This window comes from Miscanthus floridulus, chromosome 14 (genome assembly GCF_019320115.1).
Source record: "Miscanthus floridulus cultivar M001 chromosome 14, ASM1932011v1, whole genome shotgun sequence".
In the NCBI taxonomy this organism is placed as follows: Eukaryota; Viridiplantae; Streptophyta; class Magnoliopsida; order Poales; family Poaceae; genus Miscanthus; species Miscanthus floridulus.
In genome coordinates this window covers 24190621-24208808 of record NC_089593.1, presented here as the reverse complement: position 1 = coordinate 24208808, position 18188 = coordinate 24190621, and the positions used below count along the sequence as shown (strand labels likewise).

At 42.6% G+C, this 18188-nt stretch overlaps 1 protein-coding gene across 2 annotated transcripts; it reads left to right on the top strand.

Moving 5' to 3' along the window:
• The first annotated feature begins 223 nt into the window (after positions 1 to 223).
• LOC136506104 (chaperone protein dnaJ GFA2, mitochondrial-like) lies at positions 224 to 18104 on the top strand. Of its 2 annotated transcripts, none has more exons than XR_010771399.1 (18): positions 224 to 381; positions 465 to 540; positions 626 to 676; positions 2138 to 2229; positions 3708 to 3791; positions 3885 to 3923; positions 4353 to 4448; positions 5009 to 5047; positions 5132 to 5219; positions 5320 to 5384; positions 5649 to 5723; positions 5928 to 6000; positions 6560 to 6651; positions 6761 to 6832; positions 17236 to 17282; positions 17403 to 17451; positions 17631 to 17697; positions 17784 to 17855. XR_010771399.1 is itself a non-coding variant. In XM_066501227.1 (18 exons), the coding sequence occupies exons 1-18, from the start codon at positions 328 to 330 to the stop codon at positions 17872 to 17874; spliced, it is 1260 nt and encodes a 419-aa protein (XP_066357324.1). In that variant the 5' UTR covers positions 224 to 327; the 3' UTR covers positions 17875 to 18104. The 2 variants fall into 2 exon arrangements, 1 of the variants encoding a protein (XP_066357324.1); XM_066501227.1 differs by having other exon boundaries at positions 6761 to 6833; positions 17227 to 17282; positions 17784 to 18104.
• Positions 18105 to 18188: the final 84 nt, after the last annotated feature.

Here is an 18188-nt window from a genome sequence, read left to right as displayed (position 1 = left end):
AAAAGAGTGGCGCTAGGTTAGATAAGTAAGAATGTAAGATATACGGCCTGTTCGCTGGTTGGTTTCTGGGCTGGTTTAGGCTGGCTGATGCTGATTTATTGTGAGAAAAAAATACTGTTGACTGGCTGGTTTGGGCTGGCTAAAACCAACAAGCGAACAGGTGATAGAGAATTCGTAAAGTTCTCCCAGGTATTAGCAATTTTCCGAAATCGAAATCTAAAACCCTCCCATTTTTTCGTGCGTTTGAGCCGCAAAAGCCCCACCGTCTGTGCCTGCTACCTGCTGCAAAGTAGGATTCGCACCGGGCCACCGCCCGCCTCCACCCCCATGGCGCGCGCCGCCGCCTCCAGGCTCGCCGCCGCGGCGAACTCTTCCTCTACGGTGAGCTCCCTCATCTCCCCTCCCTCACTTCTCCTCCACCCAATCCCGAATTCTACGGCTAACCCCTTCATCTCCGTTGCCAGCGCGAGTTGTTCGCCCGCCACCTCGCCGGCGCTGCCGCCTCGGCCTGGACCGCATCGCCGCGGCTGCCTGAACCAGGTCAGTCGCCTTCTCTTGAATTTTTTTATGCTTTTTGAATGGATTGATCGGGGAGGCCTGTGTTGCTTATCGGTGAATTGGACAGGGAGGGAGCGGCGGAGCCCGAGCTGGTGGTGTCCGAGCAGGTCATTCCATGGTTAGTACTTCGGTCAAATTGATGACCCTAGTGTAATTCCACGTTTCCATTTAGCCATACACAGTGGTTCATCTTGTGAAATTAGTTGTGGTTTGGTTTATTGCTACAGCAGGCCTCATAGTTGTCGAAATTTGATGTTATACTGTACTGACAATTGAAACCAAGACCTCAACACCTCATGTTCTGGTTAAGATTAGTTCTATCTTTCTGCTTTCTATCCGGGGAGGCAGCATTTTTACCTTTTGTGTACAACGCCATAATAATCATGTATTTAAATCATCCGATTCATTTAAGAGCTGTCATCCCAGGTGACTTTGGCCTTCTGATCCTGACTTGCATTTGAGTTCTAAGAAAATAGTTGCACGTTTAGCAGAGCTTTTGTGAATACCAAGGGACACTTTTTTCTATGTTTTTTCTGTTTTAACACCAAGGTTTACAAGTCGTCTAGTCAAACCTAGTCGCCATGGGACCTACTAGGACGAGGTACCCCTAATCGGTCACCAGGGACCGATTAGGACGATTAATCGTGATTAATCGGACGACTTGTAATCATTGTTTAACACTATGAATGAAAAAACAAAATGAGAAAGTAATTTTTCTTAGAACAATAACAGCCCCTTTCTGTCTGAAAAGAGACAACTGCTATTTTTCATGCGTAATTTTGATTGTAGCTTCGAAGAATGCTTGGCTAATACTTACCTGAGATGGTTATGCAGTTATTTAAGATTGTCCCAAAACCACAAATTTAAATGGTTTAATGCATCTACAACAACAGAAAACCTTTTATTCCCAAGCAAGTTGTGGTAGGGTACAGATAAAATGCAACATGGAGTACTTTTTTTTTAGCGTAAAATACAGCAGGGGAAACCCCCACTGTGAGATTTTATAAATATAAAAGGGTAAGAACTGTACAGGGAAACAAGCACAACAAAAACCACCCAAGAGGCTGAGAGAGCCACTTGGCAACCAGAAAACTAAGAAAAGGCATCTATACAAAGGAGGAAAGAGGAGCGTTTGTCCTCAGACATGGGGTACTCATTATAAAAAAATGAGGTACCAAGATAACTCAACAAATAAATAAATAACAGGATTGACTTCGGCAGTTACTGAAGCTATTTTTCTTTGCTCTTTTTTTTTGGCAAAAAGACACCCTAGAGTATCTTATACCTGAATTATATTAAGGAAAACAATAACCAATACAGGAGAGACCATGCCAGAAAAGAAAATTAAATCAAATTTGACGAAGTCTTCACCTCCACCGCATCCATTGCAACCATGGCAGCACTGTGTTGTCCCCCATCACTGTCGATGATATCACCGGTGCAAATGAAGAAAAATAGATAGCGAAGTGCTCTAAGTTGGCACTTAGGTTTGCTTCTTACTGCCGTTTTTTAAGTTTCAGACATGCTTCCTATTAACTGTGTGCCTGTAATTAAAACTTCTATGTTCCTGTGATGCTAGCCACAAGGCGGGTGTATGCAAGGGATTTCTATGATGTGCTTGGAGTAAGCAAGGATGCTTCTGCACCGGATATAAAGAAGGCATATTATGCGGTACGGATTTTTTACATATCGTTGTTAGGATGTGCACCTCCTTTCCGAAACAAAGTTAGGATATTGCTTATTGATTGTACATCGTTAAACTTCTTGGTGATCATATTTGGATATTCCTTATTCCCCCAATGTTACTCTATCGATCTCAACCTTGCTGCCTTGAGGGCCTAAGTTCCCATCGTCTCCAGCTGATAGTTGCCCTTAGTTCGCTGTTGTTGTGGACTCCTATGGCTGCACCTACTGATGTCTCAGGCGACATGATCAAAAGGTTTAATTGAGTTAGTTTGAGAAGGTTTACTAGAGATAAGTTAGTTGGCTTGATTGAATTATCAAGCAGCTGACCTGTATATATGAGGGTCGGCTCATCTGTGAGATCAAGCACTAGATTAATCTATTCCGCCTTAAACTCTGTCAGAGCCTCCTCCACCTCTTGCCTAATTTTCTCTCTTAATCGAAGTTCATATCTTCTGTTGCTATCGTCTCTCTCCAGACCCAAGGCACTTTACTTATTTCACTTCTCTTCCTCTCCTATTGCTTCTCTACCTCCTGTAATCTCTTCAAGTTCTCTTATGCTCGTGTTTGCTTCAATTGCTGTGCTGCTTTTTTGCTACTTCTTCTTATCTTTTCTTCTCTATTCTGCCCTTCTTACGCTCTTTGGTTTGCCTCTGACAGTATCTATTGTACTCTTCCCTCTATAGTCTGCTACTTGGTCTAATACTGATTAACTATGTATCATCGACGTGGGATACCGGTTATGGCGATACAGGATTTTGAAAAACAACACTATGGTAATGTAGAGAAAGTATTGGATATAGGTACGGTTGTGTTAGTGAAGTATTGGCGATGCATGAATGATTAACCTCTCTATTGAGCAACTGTCACAAGACCTATCTGACTACCTGTTCCATTCATGCTATTTTTTGCTCGTCTTATTTTGCCTGGGTAATACCTACAAGGCTACAACTAGTTGGTTAGGGACTTATGCACCAGAATCAGTTCCCCTGCATCTGACTGCATGGTGCACTTGTCCCTTACTCACCATGCTAATCATGTTTTGAATCTCAAAACTCATTTATAGGAAACATAAACTAAAACTCTGTTGAACTTGTCAAGAACTAAGATGATCCGCTTCCCCTGTATGGATAATCAGAAACAGAGTTTCAATGCAAAAGATGACATCTGAATGATAAGATGGACAGATAACTCAAGAATCTGGTAGAATAGGCCGAAGTCAGCCAACTGGGGTTCCACAATATAGGAATTTACTTCCATCCCAACCCATATTGTGGATTGGGATCCATTTGGCACTGCTTCCATTTATGTATTTAACTATTTATTAACTGTCTCTTGCATGCCTACTGCACCATGCTCTCCATATTGTATTTTCTTCCATTTGTGCTCCCATCGATCTGTTTCTTCTACTTCTTCCTGTTATCTGGTAATTCATTTGGTTAACAAAATTTATCATTCTTCTCCAGCTTGCAAAGAAGTTCCATCCTGATACTAATAAAGATGATGCTGATGCAGAAAAAAAATTTCAAGAAGTTAACCGTGCCTACGAGGTGTGAGGTTCTTGCAGAAAATGTAGTTACCTTTCATGAACCATAGTACATGTTTTTTTCCCTAAATGTTGATATTATCTGTACATTTGTCAGGTTTTGAAGGACGATGATAAGCGTGAAATTTATGATCAGGTTATTGCCATTTCTCTTTTTAATGAAACAAAAATTGTGATGTTATTGGAATATTCACGTAGAGACAGATTATTTATATTATTATTAATACTGAACCCTAGAAGGGCGGGCCTGGTGCAAGCGGTAGAGTCTTACCGCCTGTGACCTGGAAGGTCCCGGGTTCGAGTCGCGGTCTCCTCGCATTACATAGGCGAGGGTAAGGCTTGCCACTGACACCCTTCCCCCCCCCAGACCCCGCACAGAGCGGGAGCTCTCTGCACTGGTACGCCCTTATTAATACTGAATCCAGCTGGCCAGCTTGTGCTTTTTTGTGTTAACCCAGCTTGCTTAGCTTGTGGTAGCATTAATTTCCATGACTCATGAAACCTTATTTTACTATTACAGTAAAATATTTTATTCTTAGATATAACATGCTTATGTAATTGGCAGCTTGGAGCAGAAGCATACGAGCGTCAAGCATCAGGTGGTGATCCTGGAGGGCCGGGTTTTCCTCAGGGTAACCCATTTGGCGACATCTTTGGTGATGTAAAAACCATTGTCCTTGTGGTTTTATTTTATGTGTCATACATATGCCGTAAATAGATCTGTACTCTCTTTTATACACCCCCCATTTGGTGAGTTATGCATGAGATCTATGATTCAAAATTTAAATATGTGATATTTCTCCTCAGTTATTTTGTATGCTGCCTTTGTAAAAAAATATGCATGCGAAAACAATAAATTGTTGGCAGGTGGCCATGAAAAATCATTCTACAAGGTTGTAAAATTTCATCTAGTTATATTATTTTTTGTTCATTGTTAGGACTTTGTCTATGTTGTAACATATGATGATCTACAATGTTTTTTATGTTGAAATAAACATCATATTGGCCTTTCATGTCAGGTGGCAGTCTAAACATGATTTGAAATAGTACCTTTTCAGTATTTAGCAAATTTCTCTGAACCGTGACTTGGAGCTCTTGGTGGGTTTCAACTCTAGCCTACCCCTAACTTGCTTGGGACTGAAAGGCTATGTTGTTGTTGTTGTTGTATTATTGTTATACATACATACATACCTGATATATAATTTTTTGTTATGTCAACAGATCTTTGATAATGCGTACAGAGGTGGCCAAGATGTCAAGGTTAGATGATTTTTACTACAGCTGTTTGCTTTTAATCGAGCATATTAATTCAATTCTTGCTTGCTTTATTCCCCCCAACTGTAGGTTTCTGTGGAACTATCATTCATGGAAGCTGTCCAAGGTTGCAGAAAAACCATTACATACGAAGCTGATACTTTTTGTGGAACTTGCAGTATGTGACGTTACTTGTATATTTAATTATTTATTCCGTTGACAATCTTACCCATTTGTGCTTCGTTGTATGTCATGAGCTTCTAATTTATTTGTTGCAGATGGAAGTGGTGTTCCCCCTGGAACTGTGCCTAAAACATGTAAAACATGTAGAGGCTCTGGTGTGGTATGTATCCTTCGGCAACATATTTTTCCATGGCATGTTTCTTACAGATAACAAACTCCACTAAATAGTAGACAGCATTTTAGCAAGTTGATTTCTTTTGCAAATACCTGTTGTTTTGGTTATTCACAGCAATATTTTCACCAAACACCCTAGAACAGAAAGCATTAATTGTTTCCTTGTTCTGTCTTGTTCTTGGAGCTCCAAAGACAACTACATTGGATAAGAGGGACTACACTGACCTTCAAAATCTTGTCATGAATGCAGATATACATGCAGAAGGGTATATTTACTGTTGAATGTACTTGCTCCCTGTGCAGTGGGAGCGGAAAAATTGTCAAGGTGCACCTTTTCTGTTTCAATAGCATATTCCTTTTTTTTTTCTGATGTACATTGGCTATGGTCGTTGCATTGAGTGCTCTTAGTTCTTTAAGGGGGCGGGGGATCTGGCAACATTTTATAGAATATATCTATATGGTTTATCACTGGTGATGATTTTTCATTTTTGTTGGCCTAAGTTCTTTGCTTTTCAAAATTGGTTTGTAGAATTTTTGCAAGACTTGCAAAGGAGAACAGGTAATGAAGGGGAAAATGTCAGTCAAGCTAGACATAGCGGCAGGTAAGGAGATTTTCTTTACTGATATATGTATATACTTGATACGAATTCACTCCATCCAAATTATAGGCCATCTTGGCTCTGTAGGTACATAGCTTTTGCTATGCACCTAGATATGTATACACTATGTTCCAAACCGACCTATAATTTGGAACGGAGGTAATACATCTTATCACACAATTCTGAATTTTCTGTTCAATATGCAAAACAGTGTGTACTTGTTTCTTTCTACTGGTGATTTGAATGCTGTGAATTCTCCTGCGTAGTTTGAGAATTATTTTTTGAATGCTGTGAAGTGTAAACTTGTGGTATTATAAGCATTTCCAGCTGGTGTACTTGTTATAACTCAGACATCACTTTCCATGCACTGCTAAGTTAAGAAAGTTAATATTCAAGTCAAATCATCTAGCTGCTCTATTATGAAATATATGGTTCTACTGAACCATTCTGCATTTCTGCCTGTTCCGTTAACATTTGGCTCCTTCCTACAATCATGCAAGCTCAAGTGTTTATTGCGGACAGGACTTTGGGTACATTATAACGGAAGCAAAAATTTTTTCAGGAATTGACGATAATGACACCATGAAGGTTTTTGGTAAGGGTGGTGCAGATGTTGAACGCAATAAGCCTGGTGACCTTTATGTTACTATCAAGGTTTAATTTCTTTTTTGCTGTGAATGCCACTCGTGCCCTCAGTTTAGTCAGTACTATGCAAGGTCTCATGGAAGTATGAAATGAAATTCATTTTCATTTCCTATTACAGGTCAGAGAGGACCCTATCTTTCGAAGAGAAGGCAACCATGTGCATGTTGATTCTGTTTTAAGCATTGCTCAGGTCAGTCTCTCTTATATATTTTTTTTCTTTCAGGTTCGTGTTCTGATCAATGTACATGTCCATGCCATGCCATTTTCATCTTTGTTTCCAATAAAATGCAAACATACATTTTCATCTTACTGGCAGCACATATTTTCGCAATCCTGCTTTCTTTTGTATGATCACATAGTTTGTGATGGAAGTATCCTGATTTGAGTTAAGATTTTTTTTTTGAAAAATTGGCAGGAGCTCTTGTGATAGAACTGCCAAATTTATATAAGATCAAGTATGGCTGTCCCCGTTTAACACGTTGACGCGCGCATACTTTCACTTATATAAATACGGTAGTCCACCGAATGTCACGAAGGACCTCGGTAAATTAACATCACAACCAAGATCGCATGATTAAGTAAATACACATCACATACACAGAGTTGCAGCGGAAATAATATTACAAATGGGTTCACAAATAATAATACAAGTTTGTGTTTCAAACCGGTTAAGGGAAACAACGTGGCTTTCAAATGATTACATTAATATAAGTTCCAAATACATTGCTAGCATAAGTGATATCCTCTGACAAAAGCATATAGATGAGAAATAAATATAGAGTCACCTGACCCCACCGGTGGCTAGCCACCATCTTCCTCAGGCTGAGAATTTCACTTGCAACATGGTGGGATAAACTCTGAGTACTTAAATGTACTCAGCTAGACTTACCCGTCATAAACAAAAATAAAGTGACACAAGGATCATACAAGGCTTTATAGGTGGAGCTAGCTTGACAACATTTTGCATAAAAAACCACTAATTTAGCTATACATTTTATAATTCGGTCATCAAGCTAATTATAGCTATTCATCTCTAGATTAGCAACTAATCTGTGTCAAACATGTGGTATATCATTTAGTAGCATGCAATAGTAACCATAGTCGGTGTAATAATTCCATATTCATCATAACCATCATATTCCATAATTCAATTACAACGATGCTGGAGCTAGTCGAGTTTCTCACTATCCGGGAGAGACGGCGATTCAAATCGATTTCAACAAGCTGGAAATTTATTCCTAACACAAACCCAGACATACCTGCGCCAAAATAGTTTTAGGTCACCTTTGGTACAACTCGGGTCTACATTTCATGGGTTCGATCAGCGCCGCATAATCAGGGACAATAGCTGCCAGGACGATCAGGACTACCCTGCTTTTGGGCTCACGTCTGGCTCCCCGCACATCCTTACTACCATTCAGAGTGCGCACTCTTACAAAACGGGGCCTGGCCTGAGTTGAGCTATTCGGCTTCGCGGTCGGAACGAGTTATCTAGCCAGCTAAGTGAAAGACATGCGTTCAATCTCGGTAGAAGTGCCAGCAACGGTACAGTCCTTAATTGACGTAGACGGGATCAACATAGCCAACCCAACACCATTGCATATGAAATCTCGCTCGGTCTCCACTTAGATTACATCCCATGGTTATTTTTCCACGATAGCAAATATAATCAACCGTGCCCCGGTATGCACCTATATCTCGCAGGTGACAGGAAATTACCCGACTTCTACCGATCTAAGCATGGCTAAGCATATATTCGATCCTAGACCTACACATGGTTCAACGTAAATGTCTGGACAAGGAAATTATATGCATCAAGAGTTTTCAATCAACTCCTATAACCTAATACATCAAACATAAAAGGACTTAAATTGATATTTGTAAAACATAGGAGGCTTAGAATGCTCCGGAACTTGCCTGGGATCTAACACAAAGTTCAGTTAGCTTGCACCGTCTTGGGGAAGATCTTCCACTCTAGGCATGCACTCCTAGGGGTCCTTCCATCTTCGGGATAGGTTCACCAACACCGTCTTCTGGTTCGACTTCTTCACGTGCTTCACGTCCACGCGTTGTGCATCTAGCGTACCTAGATGAGATGCAACAATGCAAGTGTATAAATGCGAAGAATGGTAACATGAGATGCATCATATAAAAGCATTCAAAGACAAGTATAAGGTTACACCTCAAGACATGCACTTAGAGAGCAAGTCATTTAATTAACTATCACTCAAGTCTAGCATAGAGGATAGCAAGCATAACATGCATGGCACACCAGTTAACTCAAGTCAAACTATTACAAGCATTTAACCATCAAGAACTAATTAAGCCTAGCATCACATAAGAACTAGGGCTAGCGGTGAACGACACCAACATAATTAAAGCTTTAGCAAAACATGCATCAATATCATTTATTAGTTACGTGCTTGACCAACATTATATAACATATTTATAAGATACCTCAGGTAGATCAATTTAACTCTAGTAGTATCATGAGCTAACACTAACAAGCATGTAAAGCAATGCAAAGTGAAGCAAACAATTTTAGATACATGCTCAGATTCTGAACAGCAGCACCACAATCGCTTGTTTTAACCATACCCAGAGTTCTAGGCATGCAAAAAGTGTGATCCTAGACCTTCTGGAAAGCTAATGAAATTATCTAAAACTTTGTTATTAACACCAAAAGCTGATTCAACAAATAACAAGGTCAAAGTACATCATGAAGGAGAGCTTATACAACTAAGGACAGAAAACTGATAGTAATTTCAGAAATGCATAACTGGAGTTTTAATCATCCAACAAATATGATTCTTAACTTTATAGAAAGCTTATTAAGTTACCTATAACTTTCTTATTATCATTTTAAGATGATTCTACAGCTAACAAGGTTAAACAACCCAATGAAGATATCTCTGTCCGGATTGGACAGAATCTGACATTCTGCTTTTACATCAATAACTAGAGTTCTAGACCACCAAAAGAAGTGATATTAGACGTTTTAGAAAGCTTAGGAAAAGCACCACAACTCTCCTATTATCATAAATACATGATTCCATGTTTAAATAAGTCAAACAATACAATCATTCAGATCTGTTCAGAGCACATGTAAAAGCTGACAGCAAACTTGTAAAATCTATAACTCCTAAAACAGCAGGCCTAAAATCATGAAATTTTAGGACAAATAATATAAGGAATTTATCTACAACTTTGGTATTCAACACATTCACAGAAAACATCATTATCACCACGAAATTAGTTGCTTAACCAAAACTGTATATGCAGCCGAAACAACAGAGGCATACTTGCATTCATCTACCATTTAGTTGCTACAAACTAACATATTCTTGACATATATGCTACCCCAAACATCTTGGAATCATATTCAAACAATCATAGCGTGTAGGAATAGCTACTAGAAGTATCACATGACAATAAATACATGTATATGCTCACAACATTCATCCTTTACTTTAATAATGCAATATAGGTATTATTTTAGTACTATATGAGAACAACTATTTGGGGGCTGAGACTTTTATGAGTGGTAGATGTTATCAAAACATGGCTACTGCACAAATTTCATATGCTCAGGTTTTATAATTTAATTGCTATGAAAAAGACAAATCTTAATTATTAATAAACATGTGAGAACAAGATAAATCTAAAGATCATTATTTTCTATAATCATATAGCCATATTAGGGTTTCTTAGGCCACATTATCACCATGCAAGGGCAACGGAATCACATTTCACATTTTTACACCTACATAAAAATTATAACTTATTTAAAACCATTTATCAAGCCATAAACAAGTTAAATCAATAACTCAATCATACTGCATCCAATGACCATGAAATTTTTACCACAACACACACATAGCATGAATAGCCTACCATAAAAATTTCACAGCAATTAGAGCACCACAACTTTAGATATGAATTTATTCCTAGAAAACTATAATTAACATAGATAAATAAAACAACAAAAACCTTATACTAAAAGTCTTCATTTGATATTTTACGATTTTTCTACGATTTATTATGATTTTTCAAAGTTTAGCCGATTATATGCATATAAGGAAAAAGAAAAGGAAAAACATTTTTTTTCACTAGGGTCCCTAAAGATTTCCTTAATTTACCTGCAGAACAACCTTTACTATTCATATGAGTCATGGACTATGCACTTAACCCCTGGAAGACTTTCTATTTCTGCGCGAACTCCATCTTCTTCTCGACGCCAGAACAGGGGAGGGGCCGGCCGGCTGAGGCGGCGCCGGCGTCGAGCGGCGGTGGGGAAGGGCCGGCCGGGCTCGGCCGCGGCCGCGCCTGGCCCATGGCTCGGCCAGCTGCAGCCCGTGGCCTTCTTGGCCACGGTAGTCGTGGGTTGCGGCCAGAGCTGCTCCGGCGGCAGCGGGTGACGGCAAAGCCGGCAGCGGTGGTGGACGTCGGCGGCGAGGGAGAGGCGCTGCGGCCTCACAGGGCACGCGCGACAGTGGCTGGAGGTCGCGAGGAGGCGCAGAGGCAAGAGAGACGCGGCGGTTTGGAGCTCCCACGGGGCGGCCATGGCGGGCGTGTCCGCGCTCGCGAGCAAGACGGCCCGGAGAGGGAGAAGGCGAGCACGAAGGCGCTGCGGAGCTCGGCGTCTCCACTCCGCGTGCGAGGGAGGCAGGGGCGCGACCACTCGGCAGTTGATGGTGGGGCGCCAGCTCGGGCATGGCCGCCACGCACAGGGAACGCGTCGCCCGTTGGAGCAATTCCCCGAGCATGTGGCGGGCGACGGTGTGGCCACTACGGGATGCCGTTTTGGGCCGGCTACGGGCCGAAATGGACCTCGGGCCCAAAAGCAAAGTTGAAGCCCACGAATTGCTCTACAACTTTCATTAAGGGCATCCGGCCATCAGAGCTCTCCATTAGCGGTTAATTAAGCCCCAAGTTGATAGTGTCAACGCATTGACAGCGATCAGCAAACATCTAAATTGATGGTCAAAACAAAGTCAAACTGGTGCCATCTTTTTGCATGCTCTTCCCCAAAACATATAGTCCGACTTTTATATTTGGCTCAACTTGAGTTGCTTAACAAAAGTTCGAGAACGCGAGATGCCAATCATCGTTGCCACTGAATTTCCTAGACTTTGCCAATTTTTTTGAGATCCACAACAGCACTGGATTCAGTTTTGAGTCCTGAGTTTGACTAAGTTAGGGACCAAACTAGCTTCATGACCCTTAAACAAAGTTTGTTGTACTCCACTGAAATTTCAACTTTTATTTAAGGTCAAACTTCATAACTTGTTTCCTACACTATTATTTGACCTTGGTCAAAGCAGCATCACAATAAACCATAAATTGGAGTTTTAGACCGATTGAAGGCATTTTCTTGGCATTTGCTCAATATGGACCCTTTATGACTTTTGTGGTAGAGTTCAATTAGAGTCATTTGGGCAAGGTAGCAAGGTTTGGTCGACATCCCATGTTTCCATTCACTTAATACAAGCAATTCAAGCAAGGTTATAACTTATCATTTCATGTGACTTCTTGACTCCAAACTTCATGAAACTTTTCAATAGTCAATGTAGATGGAAATAGATGTGAGGCACATGAAAAGGGGCACCTTCCACTTACTCAAGCATACCTCTGAAAAGGGTCAACATAGAAGCAAGGTGTGTTGTCAAGTTTAAGTTGGGGCTCATTCTTAGAGATTTGATCCCAATACCTTTGTCACCACTTACAAGTTTGAACTAGAGCTCTTGATTACCACTGAACTTGTTATGTTGGAGCTCAAACCCACTGCTTAACTGGTGACAAACACCTAGGGTGTTACAGTACTTCGTTCTCGGGATACGGAGAGTACTACGGAGCATAAACTAACTACCCATAATATCTATTTCCCTAGTGAATATAGCATGGACCATGTGAACTTTGCACTAGACTGCAAGCTTCTGAAAGCTACTCGTTACAATGGTTCCATGTTCGTTCATAAAGTTTGAAAAGCAGTCCTCTACCAAGTAGCTTGAGTACAACCTTTCATAAGGGATGAGATCACAGACGGGGTAAGCATCCTCTGAGGCTGTGAGAAACCGAGTAACCAACAGACAATGCCTATGCCGGTCGTAAGTGTTCAATCACTCAGATGCCAACCGATGGAAAACTACATAATGTTCCATGTGTGCAGTTCTCTTTCTCTAATGGTAACACTGTTCAATCACTCAGATGCCAACCGATGGAAGAGATTTGGGGCCAGATACTTGGGTGCTTCTCCCTCAATCCAATTGTTGTGCCAGAAGCGAGCCTTTGCGCAGTCTCCTATGGTGACTGTGGTTGAGGCATTGAACAACATGCGATCAGCATCATTGCAAGGAAGGTCCATCCCAATCCATGGTTTGGAGTCTTTCGTCCAATCCTGCCACAACCAGCGAAGTAGGAGTGCACGGCCAAATCTCTCTAGGTTAGGTACCTCTAGCCCTCCCAAATCCTTTGGCCGGGTGACCGTTGGCCAATTCACCAAACAATGTCCTCCATTTGCATTTTCCTCCCCTTTCCTTAAGAAAGATCTCCTAATTTTGTCAATTCTCTTTTTTGCCCAAGCTGCCAAGGGAAATACTGTGTGATAAGTTGGCATGGCCGAGTGAACTGAAGAGACAAGCGTTAGGCGCCTCGCCCTGTTAAGCCATCTTCCTTTCCATCTAGGTAGTCGTTGCCCAATACGCTCAATGAGCGGCTGCACGTGGATTTTCTTTAGTGACCTGATATGCAGCTGTAGCCCTAGGTATTTGCATGGGAAGGTGTCTCTGGTACCTGTGAACGGGGACAACACCGAGTCGAGGTCAACTTCTTCACATCTGATCGGGTGGATGGAGCTTTTTTGTAAGTTTATATGGAGACCTGAGAAATTTCCAAATGCTTCCAGGATTGTTTTGATTGCATCGACATCATCTCTTAGCGGGTTGATGAAAATTGCTGCGTCATCTGCATACATGGAGGTTCTCCATTTAGCTGCTACCGAAGGCAAGGGGGTTATGATTCCCTACTGGGTTGCCAAGTCAAGTAGGCGCTGCAAGGGATCCATGGCCAAGATAAAAAGCATGGGGGAGAGAGGGTCCCCTTGACGCACGCCTCTGGCATGGCTGAAGCTGAGCCCTTTTTGACCATTAAGTAGCGTGCACGAGGAAGCCGTTCGGAAGAGGATAGAGACCCATTCGCGCCAGCGCGGCCCAAAACCAAGAGCCTGCAGTATCTCCAACAAGTAGCCCCAACTAACAGTATCAAATGCCTTGTGGATGTCCAGCTTCATGAATAGAGCCGGCAGCTTCAGCTTGTGAAATTTATGCACTGCGCCTTGGACATATAAGAAATTGTTGTGGATGCTTCTCTTTTTGATGAATGCACTTTGGCAGTTGGAGACCATGGAGTTCAAATGTGGGGCTAATCTGTTGGCCAGCAACTTTGAGAAGATTTTCGTGATGCTATGTATGAGGCTGATAGGTCTTGAAGTCAGTGACCCTTGATGCTTCCAATTTTTTTGGTAGCAGGACGATATTTGCCGAATTCAACATCTCAAATCCTTGAGAGTTTAGTGTGAACAGGCTGTGCAAGGCGGCCATGACATCCTCTTTTATGACCCCCCAGCAGGCCTTGAAGAAAGCACCCGTGAAGCCATCCGGACCTAGGGCTTTATCTGGCGGCATGGATTTAATAGTGTTCTCCACCTCTTCCTGGGTGAAAGGTATTTCGAGCTCCGCTAGGTCGTGCACCATGTAACCTAGAGATTGCCAATTGAGGTTTGTGCTCCTTGGAGCTGAAGAGCCGATGTGGTCTCTAAAATAATCCCTTATTATTTTTTGTTTCTCATCATGGGATACTACCGGCCCTGCGTCGGTCTGGAGGTAGTGGATGTAGTTTTTCCTTCGGCGCGCATTGGCTTCGTGTTGGCATCACCACAACGGATGTGTGTGAGCCTAGATCGTTGTCTCATTCTTGATTTTTCGATGGCCACTAGTCCCACACTGCAGGCTTTGAGACGTCGGCGTAGGTCCAATTCCTGAACTGTGAGCACTCTTGACTCTTGTGCCAATTCCAATTGTAGTAGGACCTTCTTGACTAGAGCAAGCTGGAGCTTGGTGTCTCCAATTTTCTCCCTGCTCCAACGCTTGATGGCCTTTGCTGCGCGTGCTAGTTTGATGTGCAGGCGTTTTAGAGGCAGGACGGAGTGGACGGGTTTGTTCCACGCTTCTTGGACTATCTCTGTGAAGCCATCAACTTTGGTCCAGAAGTTTTCAAAACGGAAGGATGTGCCTCTATAATGACCTGGCTCGCCCTGCAGGAGCAAAGGGGTATGGTCCGACATGAGGGACGGCAGTGAATGTAGGAAGCAAGCTGGGAAAATGAGTTCCCATTCTGGGGTGCAGAGTAGCCTATCAATCCTGGTTAGCATCGGATTGTCTTGTTCATTGCTCCATGTGTACCGCCGATCATTGAGTTTGATTTCTTTAAGGCGCAGGTGGTCTATTGCCGCCTTGAAGGAGCCCATCAGACGCCGGTTAAGATTGGAATTGTTTTTGTCTCCGGCTTGGTAGATGAGGTTAAAATCCCCTAGGATGAGCCACCTGCTATGGTCCGGTGGCTGGATGCTTCTCAATTCTTGTAGAAATTGTAGTTTGGCGGCGTCTCCTTGAGGCCCGTAAACCACCGTGATTTGCCATTTTATTGCGTCCGCTCTCAGACATCTTTTCTGGAGAGAGAAATTGACAAAAGGTATGCAGTCAGAATGAACAAAGTGCTTGGATGCCTTTTGCCCTCCTGACCCCATCCATCGATCCAAGAAATTATCCCCCACACCTGAGAGATCTATTTTTGCACATATGGTTTGTTTACTCTGTTCTCCATCCATCCCCTCACTTTCCCTCAATCTGAATTCTCGATTCACAGGTTCTCTCTGGTGCTAACTGGCCAGATCTGCTATCTGATCCACTGGCCTTATCAAATCTTGAAAGGCTCGTGAATTGGATGTCAATCTTCGAAATATCTCGTTTAGCACCTGCTCTGTTCAAGCCTCCCCTGACTCTTCTGAATGCTATGTCATATCATCACTCTTGATCTGTAGTGGTCACTGTAGATATGCTAACAGTAAATGGGCATCACTGGAGCAATGTGCGAGTAGGGTGGCAGCAAGTGCAAGTGGGCATGGCCAGGCAGGGTGTAGGCAGTGGCGGAGCTCGTCAAATTTAACGCCTAGGGCCACTATATATAAGTATGTAAACCATCCGTGATCTAATTTAGAATCAACTATTTAAAAATGCTCATTAGATAGATATCATAGTTAAGAATAATTATGTTTTAATTTTCTCAAAATTTACACACTTAATTGGGTATGTGACTGGATAAAATTTGAGAAGCAAAGTTTTCTTTTGATAAGAGAAACAAAATTAATAGTGCCTAATTTTGATGTCTCTTCATTCAGATTTTTCCTTCATGCAAAAAAAAGGGCAGACCCAGTATGAGTGAGCCCCTGGGGAAGGGAAAAACCGAGACAAGTCTTTCCCTCGCAAAATCTGCGGAGAGGCTACTTCGAACCCACAACCTGGTGACTCAGTGAGACAACTCTCACCACTGCACCAGGCTTGCCCTTCGCTATTTTCCCTTCATGCAAAAAAAAAAATGACGAGAAAAGCCTTATGACTAGCTAGCCGACAAGGATTGTTCGGTCTTGCATTTAATATGATTCTAGTTGAGACTATACTGTGATTAATTGGGTGCTCACCGTTGGGCCCCGGGCGTTCGTCTCCGGCATTCGCTTCAGGCGGCGGTGCGCCCTGCGCCCTAGTGCCATACGGCACACGGTAGTGTGGTGCCCCTTGTGCTAGGTGGGGATGCAGCTGTGCGGCCTGCAGCCCGCTAAGGTGCCGAGCATGGAGCACGTGCCTGAGCGTAGGCTCCGCCGGCCGTCGGTGCCGGGAGGCTGGCTGGAGGCGGCTAGGGCTTTGCTCCTCCTCTGCGAATTAGTACGAGGATGGAGCACAGGAGCAGGAAAAGGTGAAACGGTATGACACAGCCACGCGCGGCGGAGAGAAAGCAGTTTGCACTTTCCAGGCAATGACACACTGGGCTGGGCACCTGGCTCTTATGCTTTCTCGCTGGGCCGACTAGGGCCACTGCATGATATACATAGTTGGGCCATGAAAAATTAAAGGGGCTATAAGGGGGGATTTGGGCCACGCCTGGGGCCGTGGCCCTAGGCCCAAATCCGCCCCTGGGTGTAGGTCACTGTCATGGGCACTCACAAGCACCAGGTATGGGCAATGGTGAGTGTGCACTAGTCCAGATCACTGTGGTGGAAGGAGTGAGCATGTAGGTCTGTTGGTCAGAGGTTTGTATCCATATAGGGCAAGGTGTGATAGTGATAAGCGGGCGTGGGTGTGATCCTAGTTCAATGGTGGAAAGGACAGTGATCGTGCGCACATATGCATGCATGACAATGTTCTTGAGTGTGGACTTTGGTGTGCTCTTTGGAATATTTTTGTCTAAATAATCCTTTTTCTTGGATTATGAGAAGCTCTAAATTCTAAATCAATAAAACTTCTTCATTTGTGGCTGTCCTAGGTGGAACTGTCACTGTACCAACCCTCACTGGAAATGTTACAGTCAAGGTATGTTTTCTTCATTTCATTCAAAGTTTGAAATTCTTGCTACCTGATGTTTGTCAGTCAGTTCAGGATGGTTCTGTTGATGTCCTAATGATTGCCTTGTTTGTCATATTATTTGTCCAGGTTCGCCAAGGTACCCAGCCAGGAGAGAAGGTCGTCCTCCGGGGCAAAGGTTGGTCACTGGAGTTACCATGAAACCCTTTTTAATGGATTCTTTGATTAGTTCATCAATCGCTCTGGCCTTTTGCCCCCTGATAACTGGTGAAAGAGAAGATATTGGACAGTGAATATTAGTTTTTCTATTCTTTTGTTGAATCGATAGTATTGTAATTAACATATTATACTTTTCAGGAATAAAAGCGAGAAACTCGTCGGTGTTTGGGAATCAGTATGTTCACTTCAATATCAGGGTTCCGACGTATGCCACTTAACCTGCAGCAGATCTTCATTTCTATTTTATTCAGCGAAGGATTAAGGTAATCACGATGATTTTCCTGTTTTCAGGGAGGTGACGCAACGGCAACGGGAGCTGATAGAGGAGTTCGATAAAGAGGAGGGCGCAGACCGAGAAAGACTTGCGGCTGCCTCCGGATGAAATTTTTGGTGCAACCATTCATTGGTTATAGCACCCCATTAGTTTGATGCCCCCAAATTTTCCAAAAAAGTTTGATGCCCATAAGGCCCCAACCCGCTATAAGGTGCCAAAAGCTTATTGTAACATTTGACCCTTATATAGCATCTCCCCAGTGTATAATGTATACATTATGCGCTAAATTATTGTATCGTTTTCGGTTTTTCGCAATCTATCCATTTTATGAGGAACTAGTAGGACAGCAAAGATAGCGAGGCATTTTTCCCCCTTTGTAGAAGCCATGGAAGGGTTGCCAAGTATGGGGTCGTGTGTTGTGT

What these genes read in the sequence shown, in the direction of transcription:
- LOC136506104 (XM_066501227.1), top strand. Translation starts at nt 328, where the DNA reads ATGGCGCGCGCCGCCGCCTCCAGGCTCGCCGCCGCGGCGAACTCTTCC. An exon ending in GGAGCGGAAAAATTGTCAAG is followed by an intron (nt 5,724 to 5,927) that starts GTGCACCTTTTC and finishes ATTGGTTTGTAG; the next exon opens with AATTTTTGCAAGACTTGCAA. An exon ending in ACCTTTATGTTACTATCAAG is followed by an intron (nt 6,652 to 6,760) that starts GTTTAATTTCTT and finishes TTCCTATTACAG; the next exon opens with GTCAGAGAGGACCCTATCTT.